The 10,478-nt window shown below is 41.0% G+C and overlaps 1 protein-coding gene across 2 annotated transcripts; it reads right to left on the bottom strand.

The window, feature by feature from the left end:
* Window positions 1-404: 404 nt before the first annotated feature.
* POLR3F (RNA polymerase III subunit F) lies at window positions 405-10,454 on the bottom strand. Of its 2 annotated transcripts, none has more exons than XM_027723868.2 (9): window positions 10,365-10,454; window positions 9,496-9,613; window positions 7,328-7,395; window positions 6,218-6,285; window positions 5,323-5,435; window positions 3,386-3,529; window positions 2,529-2,636; window positions 1,619-1,810; window positions 405-1,057 (listed from the first exon to the last, which is right to left on the bottom strand). In XM_027723868.2, the coding sequence occupies exons 1-9, from the start codon at window positions 10,418-10,420 to the stop codon at window positions 980-982; spliced, it is 945 nt and encodes a 314-aa protein (XP_027579669.1). In that variant the 5' UTR covers window positions 10,421-10,454; the 3' UTR covers window positions 405-979. The 2 variants fall into 2 exon arrangements, with proteins under 2 accessions (XP_027579669.1, XP_027579672.1); XM_027723871.2 differs by having other exon boundaries at window positions 10,406-10,422.
* Between the last annotated feature and the right edge of the window lie 24 nt (window positions 10,455-10,478).

The following is a 10,478-nucleotide window of genomic DNA, read 5'->3' as shown; positions in this document are numbered from 1 at the left end:
GCTGACTGTGAAACCATCGGCTGCTGGCTGCTGTGGGCACACAAGGTTACGAGCAGCTGTTGAACTGCCGGGACCGGTCTTTCCTTCCCCCACCTTCCCTCCCCCCCCGCCGGGTTGCCACGGGTTTCTCTCCCCCCACCTGGGGAATTGGGACTTTGTATTGTTTCTTCTGAAAGTTTTTGATTGCACCATTTGTTGTTTATTCAGCTTTTGTTAATAAAAAGCTGTTCTTTTCCTTTTCCACACTTCCACCTGAAGTTTCTTGATTTCTAAGTTGTAATCTTGTTAAACTACGACAGTATCCATGTATGTGATGCAGCTGCAGAACACACTACTAGAAATTTGATTAGGAATAAATGCAACAGATGCAGCACCAGGCATCAATACAGGAAATAAAGCAAAGATATACATCACAAAAGTCAGAGTTTTAATGATAAATTAACAGGTAAGAAAGATAATAAAGAATCCATGAGTTCTGTTTGACATATCTTTTCCACATCAGATTCTTAGTCTTCAATTAGATGGAAGCTATCATGGGAAAAAAGTGTGAGCTTTAGCACTTCAGCATCCATCAGCAGTATCAGTCTGAAAGCAAAGTTCGGGATTTCATTCTTGGTACCGCTTGTTAGCAAGTTTTTCTGATCAGCTAATGGCTTCTTTTCTCTCATTCAGAATAAGCGTCTGTGGAGCACCCAACACAATCTTCAGAAGTGATGCATCACCACTCATGTTCTGTGGCACTTTTCAAGCCACACAACCAACTTTTTGTATGAGAATGGCTTTACATTTCCACTTCAGCTTTGATCTTCAGTCCACTCACAGGACAGCTCACACAACAGATACATTACTGGTTTATATATCATTAAAACAAAGTTGCCCATGTCCTGACATTCCTTACAAATTTACAAGTCCACTTTCAAAGAAAAGCAAGCTGCTTTGTCACTTTGGCTGTGAATCAAGTTTACAGTTTTCTTTCACTTTAAAACTCCAACCACTCTGTCATATAAATACAGTTTGATGGAGAAATCTCACCACCTTCATGACAATCATCAAAAACCTGCAAAGGAAAGTCCTGTGTCAGCAGAGTAATTACTTTGTTAGATAGTGCTCACATGTTTTCTGCTTCTTCCCCAGTAGGAAAGCATTAGTCTAACACAGGCCAAAATCTAACCAGCTCTGAGGAAGAAGAGCAAAACAGATCCCCCCATAGTAAATGCTGCAAACAGACATGCTGGCAAGTTTTACCTACCTACCAGTTTACAGTCCAGGGCAGAGAGACCAAAAGCTAGACAGAAATAAGCTAGCTTGTGAAAAACACTGGCACACTTGGGATGAGAAATATAATTTGGAACGGGCTACATTTGACAGCATTCTTTCACATACTGTCCAGTAAAGAGACTGGATGTAAGTAGGAAATACCCTGGTAGACCAGGTGCTTTAGACCAACTAAAGAACCTTCCTCTTACACCATAGCTAAGGCATCATGGGTAACTCTTAAGCACAGTTGGCTTAGAAAACCATGAGGCTCGCTCATGGGCAGAACCTTGCAATGGCCATTTGCAGGACTATATTCAAGATCTGCATGCACACATCTAACCATACAGAATTAGCTACTCACAGGGCAGAGTCCACAGGGTGTCCTGACTAATCCAGTGGGTTGTATGAGAGGACTAATGGCTCTGTACAACTTCATCTGTCCATCCACACTGCCTACTGTCCCTTCCTTTGCAGCAATAATCGTCATCTCCACTTTTCCATCATATATCAGCGTATTTAAAATAGTTTCAATGTCTTCCATTGACAACTCTACCTAAGAAACAATATGTAAAAGAAATATTAGGAAAGATGGATGCCAGTAAGTCCTGCAAGGAGAAAATAAGCAAACACCATGAGTAACAAATCCTCAGAATTCTAACCTAGCTCAGAAAAAGGCACCATTCTTACTTGGGAACTTTATGGGATTGTGCAGATGCAAAAATAAAAGCAAATACTAATACTACCTCCTACCTACCAAGCACTTATGAATTGCACTAGCCTTGGTTTACCAAAAAGAACTTCACTATGCATCTGAAGTGTCTACATCATCCTAGCATGATACAGTTCCAGTTTTGCAGGAAAATAATTGTGAAAGAAGAAAAAGACAAGACTGCTGAAGATACACTTATTGATGGTGACCAATAATTGTGAAGGTTTTTTTCCTCTCCTTTTCTTTTTCTCTCCCCTAAAACTCCTTGAAATGCACAGGTAAACTTCAGAGAAATGATAAAATATAAACAAGCTGAGACGATTAACAAGGACGTGAATGCTAATTCTTTTATACATCTTTGAAAACCCAGATGTACAAGCTATCCTGGAATCCTATGCATCAGTGATCCTCCCCAAAAAGCAATAAAGCTTCAAAGCTCACCTCCACTAAACTGTAGTGTTCTAAGGCACTTACAAGACCTTCACATAATCTGTAGTACCCAACTCCCATAGCAAGTCATGCACTGATAATTTGAACTGTAATAAGATTAATCTGTTCTGACCTTACTGATTCCCAGTTCACAGATGTATTTCCACACCTCATGCGATGAGGCGAATGAACTGTTTCGCTGTATCATGGGGTTCTGTTTACTTTCTCGAGCTGCCTCTGCCTGAGAAAAAAAGCGAAGATTAGTTATAGTCAGTACTCGCTGCCAAGAGCCTCCTTCATGGTTCAGTTTCAGGCAGACTAAAGTATAAAAGTTGATTTCCAAACCATTTCTGGGACATGTTTAGCATTTAAAGCCATATCCTTAAGACTGATGTATATGAGACAATGCAGTGCACAATCAAATATAATTTTATACTAAATGACACAAAATTTACACTGCAATTTGATTAATATGAAGGAATATCAGCATTTGGCATTTTGTTGACAAAAAAAAATTTCTGCTGTACCTAGTGCCAGTTAAAACATATTTTAATGGAATAGACAAATGCTGCAAACTGCAGACATATTTAATGAACAGCAGGCTTCTCCTGCAGTTAGACTAGGGACAATTGTCTTCTAAGCAGAGCTAGCTGATTTGTCTTCTACCCTCTCAGAAATGAGGAGCTCTGCAGGAAACACAGTGACTTTTGCTAGATTTCTTGGTCCTGTGTACTTTGGTGCCTAGTTTGTCATTGGACATTGGTGATAAAAGGCTTCACTCCTTGGAGAGGTTATAAGAATATCCATCATTAAAATGCAACACCATCACATGTGCTGTGACAAAAATAATAGTCCAGTACAGATTGCCAATCTAGCTGCAATAATGGCTAACACCTATGGAAAATTTAAGCCTTGTTTGGTACCAGTTTTATAAAGAAAATAATTACTTGCACAACACAAATGGAAGGTGGCTCGAATATTGACACTCACCTTACTTTGCAGAAATTTAAAACACTGCTGATTTAACACCTCCACAAATTCAGACTCAAAGTCTTGGTCGCTGTACCAAGCGCCACCAGTCACTGACCGGTCAGGCTGCAGGTTATACAGCATATAGACCTTCTTCTTGGATGCCTGTTAGAGAAAAGGGTACAGCGCTCAACAGGTGAAAGTATTCCTCGAGAAAGGAAAATCTAAGCAGATAATTCATTACTCCTATACCTCAGGCACAGCAATTCAGCTGACTCAAGTTATCCTTAACATGTTTGACCCTCTGGTAAAAGATAAAGAGACAATCACCACATTTCGATTCCTAATCATTTTATAACATAGTGTTAGAGGAGAGAACCCTGCTAACAATATGGACACAATAAAAACCTCACAGAAGATCTGAGTTTAATTTTACTCTATTGACTCTAATCCCTCTCTGCAGTCAAAGCTGAGCAGGAAAGTGTCCTTAAAAGACAGCAAAGACAAATGTAATGGAGAAGCTTTTGACTGTTTCTGCAGGATTGAACCCATGCACGGATGACAAGGATTTATGTGATTAAACCCTGCAGCTAATGTTAGCCCTTGCGAGCCCACTCTTTCCTGCCACACCTAGACGGCGGGAATGGGAATGAATGCTGCTTCAGTCCTGAGAGTAGCAGTCAGTTAAAGGACAACGGTTATCCAAAAGTTGTCCAAAGAATTACTCAACAACTGAAGCAGTTTCAGCAGTGTTACATCCCCTGAATGATTAGATAAAGCCAGCATCCCTCAAAAGAACATGAAAAAGCTACTGCTTTTCTATGTCCAACTTCTCTATTTCCATCTGGTTTACCAGACCCCACAACAAAACAGAATCTCTGCTGAAAACTAGAAGAATGTCCAAAGAACAGGCTAACACAAATGATTTGTAAATAGGCAGGTAAGGGAGAACAGGATACTGCATAAGTATTGTAACAGTGTGATAAACACAGAAAAGGATAAGCCCTACTCTGGTATGTGGACTGTTTGCAATAGGAAAGTAGCTGGAACTTGAATAACTGCAACAAAGTAGAGGAACCAAGACTGAAACAGAATCAAATGTCTTGGAAATTGTTTGAAGTAAACAATACAAATCCAGTATGAACCAGATAACTGAAGGAAGTTTCAGGAGATCCAGAGGAACCTTGCAAAGCCACTTGCAGCTAGGTAACTATATCACTAGTGTGGCTGAGTTTGCTTCAATATCAGAAATACCTAATTGTGCAACAGCAACATTGGGACCAACTGAGAAAGAGTAATTATGGACAGGTTGCTTATTTGGGTGGAGACTGAGTGGAGAAAGGAGGAAAGAGTGGTAGAAAAGAGAGTTAACAAACACAAGAAGAGAATAAGGTGTAAAAGTCAGAACAAGAGAGGGCAGGATAAGCAGACAGCAGGACTGTGGATGCATACAGACAGCAGAGAAGCTGACCTGTGGACCCAAGCCCACTGGGATGCTGGGGGAAACCCAGCAGGCTCTGCCCTAGGTTTATGTCCTAAAGACCAGGTATGGGAGTGCAGGGAAAAACAGTGACAGAACTGCAGATTAGCAACAAGCAGTGCAAGGAGGTTTGTGAAGGGTAGCAGAACTGTAACAACAGTTGTGTGCAACAAAGAACTGAGAGAACTAAAACTCCAATTTGATTGTAATGGCATATAATTAATAGTGGGGAAGAGTGACAGAATTGTATATTAATAGTGATGTTTATTAATAGTATATTGGTTATTTAATAAACATTATAGCCTCTCATATCCGTTGCACCTCAAACCTGCACACTAAAGGCAGAGTCAAACACTGGTGCACAGTGAAAGAGCTGGAGGTAGGATGAGGTTTCTCTGCTCCCAGTCCTCTCTTAAAAGCATACAAAAGAATGCAGCAAGTGTTTGAAATTGTTTTTAAAAAGTCACAAAATACTCACTGCCACAGATTTAACTGCTTTAATTAGTTTCTTGCTTTCCAAATTTTTCAGTATCTTGTTGATCTCTGTTAAAGGCAAATTACTTTTGTATCTAATGTCCCTGCTCCAAATACCTGTTTAAAAACAGAGAAATGAACAGAAAATAAATAGACAGAACCATTTGTTTCTGTGCATACTCACAAACCAAAAGCCACAACACTGCTTAACTCACTTGCCTACCACAGGATGTATCCTTGATCCCTATCACTCCCAGCAGAAGGGAGGGAACTGACAGAGGGGATTTGGACAAAACAAACAAGTGAAAAAAGCAAGACATACATATCACAACCACCATACTGTCCTCTTGCCCTTTACCTCTCCTCCCAGAGCACTTACAAGCGGACTCCATTCACTGCCAACATGAATGCACCACAGAAACGCTCTTACTGACTAGTACTTCTTTGTAACTAACTAGTGTTTGCTTCAACAAAAATACAACAACTAGTTCTACCTTCTGACTCTCAACCACAGTGTGCAATGAACGCTAAGAAAGCCCTGTCATTAGCAGTGGTTTCTGCCAGCAGGACACCTGTTAAATCCTGGTTCTGCATTTTCTTTTAAGTAGGGAGTGTTCTGCAGATACTTTGGCTTGACAGTCCCACAGATAACTTGCAATTCTTATTCCAAGTCTTCTAAAAGAGCCCCTCCCAAAAGTCAACCAGGACAGGTTATTTTAACAGAGAAACATGTCACCTTCTCTTTCGTTTTTAAAAAAGCAGATATATGGAACATTAGCTACAGATCAGGTATGGGGACTCAAAGTTTTATATTTGTATTGTATGGGAAGAATTTACAAATTTGGATAGGAATGGTTCCATAAGCAAACAGTACCATTCACAATCATAATTTAAACTACCTTTGTTGCCTGCATCTTCTATAATTTGGTAAACCAGCTTCTCTTGATTGTCAGAGCCTTTCATTTTACTGTAAAAAAAGACATATCAAGATTTTTTAAAGGTCCAAAATTTGAAAGAAAATGGAGATTTTTTTAAAAACTACAAACAAGTACTATAAAACCCAAAAAACAATGCCCAAAAAAACCCTCTACACAGTAAGTCAGCCATTGGCAAATATAATACATGAACAGTAAACCTCTCTGGATCAAGTCAAGCTTGCCAGTGAGAAGCCACAGAAAAGAGAAAAGATAAAGAAAAATGAAAGAATATGGAAGAAAAAAAAGTGACTAAGCAGGAATCACTCGACTTGTCATAACAATGGGGAACTTGGTGTCACATACAAACACAACTTCAGAAAGTCAAACACAGCACGAAACAGAATTTAAGATAATCTGTCTCTAGGCAGAACATCTTCAGAAGGATAGTAGAATGCTCCTAACTCTAGAGCATGCCTTTTCACTGGTCCAAGAAAGCATAAACTCAGCAATCCTTTTCTAAAGCATTTGAAAGAAAGGATGATACACCTGCACTAAGGATAATTTTGAAGCATATTTCCTTTCAGAAGTATGTCTAGGCATCTTTTACTTAGGTTTACATAGCCATTGCAAGACATGGTTTGGAGGTACATTTTAATAAATCAAAGAGCATGAGTTCAAGTGGCCTCCTGGGACAGCTGTAAATATCAGTGCTGATCCTGTAACACGAGCAGTGAGGAAGTTCACAGAACCCCAGTTAGCAGAAGGTTTGGTCAGGCTTCAGCTGGGTTTCACCTGAGCATATACGTACATATGTCTGCAGAGATCACTTTGCTGTCATTTAGACCAGGAACTCTGCTAGGAAGTTAGAGCTATAGTCCCATGGCACCTTCTGCTCAGTAGAGAACACTACACCTAAAACAGATTTCAGGGTGAGCTCAGGGGAGTTAAATGCACCCTCCTGAAACAAGCAGTTATGTTCTGTGACATCCATGTGACAGAATCCACATTACACTGCTGACTGACTTCTCAGCTATGCTGCATGAGTTGCAGAATTGTGTTCCAAATATATTTATCCAGCAAACACAAGCTTACCTCGCATTTTGAGAATCTTTGATTCTATACAGGAGACCTGCATTGCTCCTGAGAAGGTCCAGTTGCCCCTAGGAGAGATGGGCACAACGCATTTACTTTTCTTCAAAGAGCTTGTTTCAGAAGGTGGCAAAGGATATTCTTAAATTCTAAAATAAAAAACTTATTTAATGTCAACTAAATAATAAAGAAAGAAAACTAACATTTCTAACTACTGGAAACAATAATAGCCCTGAGAATATTTTCTCCCTCCAAGTACAATAATACTCTTGAGGATCTTTTTTTTCCTTGACATGTATCCACTCATCATCAGCTATCAGAAATAACAAATAGTTCCTGACCCTTCCCACAACATTTATGCACTTCCTATTACTTCTCCTAACTTTCATATGGTAGGAGGGATATCAAGTTCTTGTGTACTTTACTCTCACTTTCCAACAAAACACTCATTTGCATGACAATCCAAAAATCACAGTGGAGTTCTACTGCATAAGCTTTGCTACTGGAACTTGGAATTGTTCAAAGTTCTACTTTTTACTAAGTGGACATCACTGGAAAGCTGCCAACTAGGATAGGCAGTGACTCTCAGAAGCAAGTTAAGGGCATCTCTCACACACAGAAAAATTCTTCTGCTCTGGACACTTGTGCCTAGGCCAGGAAAATCCTTATTTCCTATTTTGAAGAGGCAAGCAATTAGACAAGCCTAAGAGCGTAACCCTGTATAACAGCATTAATTAACATTTTCATTGCCAGCCGATCCTTTCCTACAGTTACAATCTTGTTTCTTAGAGATTTACATTACCTGGCTGACTGAAGCTTACACTTCAGTGCTCTGCTACAGATGAGGTACTTGAAGATTAAATCAAAGTACCAGATGCTTATTAAGGCTGAGCTCTCACTGCCATTTACCCCCACATCTGAAGTACTTTCTAGATCTTCCCACATACTCCCCACTTCTAAGCATCAATTTTAAACAAATTCCAAAGACTTAACTATCTTTGAAGCCTCATTATGAAATCTGGGCAGCCCTTTCAAAGTTATTGAACACACTTAGTAACATCTATAACAGAACTCATTTATAACAGAAAGACAAAAAAGAGAAAGATTACTTCCAGTGATACCTAGTATGGATCATAGGATCAAAGTTAAGAAGTTTCTTCAGCTAGTAAAAAAAACCAAACCCAAACAAAACAAAAAAAGCCAACCACCACACCTTGCTCAGTTTGGATACTTTCCACTATCCTTCTTTCTAAGAAGCAAGTTGCCCTCTTTTTCAAAGTGCTCTCTGGACTGCACCACTCCGACTGTTTTATTTCCTGACTCCACATGCTCAGGAAGCAGCTAGGTATGGAACCAAAAGGAACCTTGATCTTTTAAAGAGCCTGAACATTTAGCTGCTACTCAAGCTTACACCACACTGACCCAACAAGACTGAACAGCTACTCTCTATTCTTGAACACTTGGCCGGAGTAGCCGAGTGTGATCCTTGCTCCTATCTTAGGCTGACTCCTGATACAGTAAACAGAAATGCCCAGTGAGGCACGTGAAATTTACAGAAAATACAAAAAAATTCCTTGACATGTTTCACCTGCATGTTATCAGAGTAATCCACAACCTTGGGATTTTGTGAGGGGTTCAGAGAAGACATATAAGAGCATGGGCTAACATCCATCCTTTTCTCTCCAGCTAATTCATTCTCGATCATTAATGGGCCTTGTGGTTATCACCTGTGGCCATCTTTCCACCTGATGAATCCCTGCAACTATACTTGCACCCAACTGGTACTCTAGACCATTGTAACACATTTTGCTTTACAAAGTAACACATAGTGAAAAGATCAAAAAACTCTAAACACATCAAAAAACCCAAATGTCGTACTTCTCAGTGGTAGCTTCCTCACCCAGTGATCCACATCGATATACACCTCCATGTTAACTTTGTATTGCAGACTAGAAAGAGTCAGTTGAGGCACACCTTAATTAACTTTAGCAATCATTAGTGCTTATGGCTACCAAAAGTAAACTGTGGCAACTGTATATCATGGCAAATGCTGCTAAATCCAACGGGATCAATCTGCTAGCCCTGCCCAACATGCAGACTGTACGTACAGAGTATGTATGTACATGCTCTGGGTTGGCTGAGATAGAATGAGGAAGGTGAGATCCCCCTACCATGGAGAGCAGCCTGTTGATGGCCACAGCTCGCTGCTGGGCTTCCATGTGAGGCATGTCATTCTGGATCACCTGGTCTGTGATACCATGAGGGAATTGGTGGCATAGCTCAATAATCCTGCGGGAGGAGAAAAGCGAGTTTAAAGTCATGTTCTGTTGCACCTGAAACCAAATTCAAGTATTAGAGTCAGGATGGAAGAGAGTGACGAGAAAAACTCAGGGCAAAAGTATCCAGCGACTGTTTCTTGGTCATTTCTCTTGAGGGAACCCAGCATCTACTCCCTTGTGCTGACAAATACAAACCTGCCCCAGCTGCTGGACCAACTACCTCTGCTCTTGCTGACAACACTGAGTGTGGTGCTCTATTTTACTTTTGTGTTGTTTTCATTATTAACAACATGGATTTAAAGCTCCCTGTATGTTTTATTATACAAAAGGTTCCAATGGAAAGGAACTGGTGACTAGTCAGAGAAGGCAAATAGTGATGAAATACCTTTAAGAAAAAAAAAATCATGTAAAAAAACCACAATTCCCTTTTCCAAGACCAGAAAAAACACCAAGGCAGCCAAAGGTGACCTGACCTCGTCTCCCACTGCCACCTAAGCATCTCTCAGTACCTCAAACAACTGCAACCCTCTCCTTCAGCACCTATTTCCTGACCACACTCAGGCCTCGAACCACAGCCCCCAGGCCTTGAACAACACCCCTCAAGGCACCGGCACGCCCCACGCCTGTCTCCCCCACGCCAAAACAAGTCTCCCTGGCCCCTTGCGGGCCTTCACACACCCCTACTGCGTCTTGCCTCTCCTCTCGCCCGGCAGTCTCTCCATCTGCCACGAGAGAGCCCCCCAGGGCCGCCCGCCCCGCACCTGCTCTCGATATCCATGGGGTCGGGCACCTCCGGCTTTACCTTCACCTCCGCCATGGCGCGGCCGGCCTGGCGCGGCGAGATGACGTTTGAGACGGGCAACGGAGGGGGGCGC

This window comes from Pipra filicauda, unplaced genomic scaffold (assembly GCF_003945595.2).
Source record: "Pipra filicauda isolate LSUMZ 115617 unplaced genomic scaffold, ASM394559v2 scaffold492_size439525_pilon, whole genome shotgun sequence".
Classification (NCBI taxonomy): domain Eukaryota; kingdom Metazoa; phylum Chordata; class Aves; order Passeriformes; family Pipridae; genus Pipra; species Pipra filicauda.
This window is presented reverse-complemented; position numbering and strand designations above follow the sequence as displayed.

Excerpts from the sequence above, each read along its gene's own strand:
- POLR3F (XM_027723868.2), bottom strand. The coding sequence starts at position 10,420 with ATGGCGGAGGTGAAGGTAAAGCCGGAGGTGCCCGACCCCATGGATATC. Across the intron at positions 2,637-3,385 it reads TTAAATTTCTGCAAAGTAAG|GCAGAGGCAGCTCGAGAAAG; the intron begins GTGAGTGTCAAT and ends TTTTTTTCTCAG. Across the intron at positions 1,058-1,618 it reads CACCCTGTGGACTCTGCCCT|GTTTTTGATGATTGTCATGA; the intron begins GTGAGTAGCTAA and ends TTTCCTTTGCAG.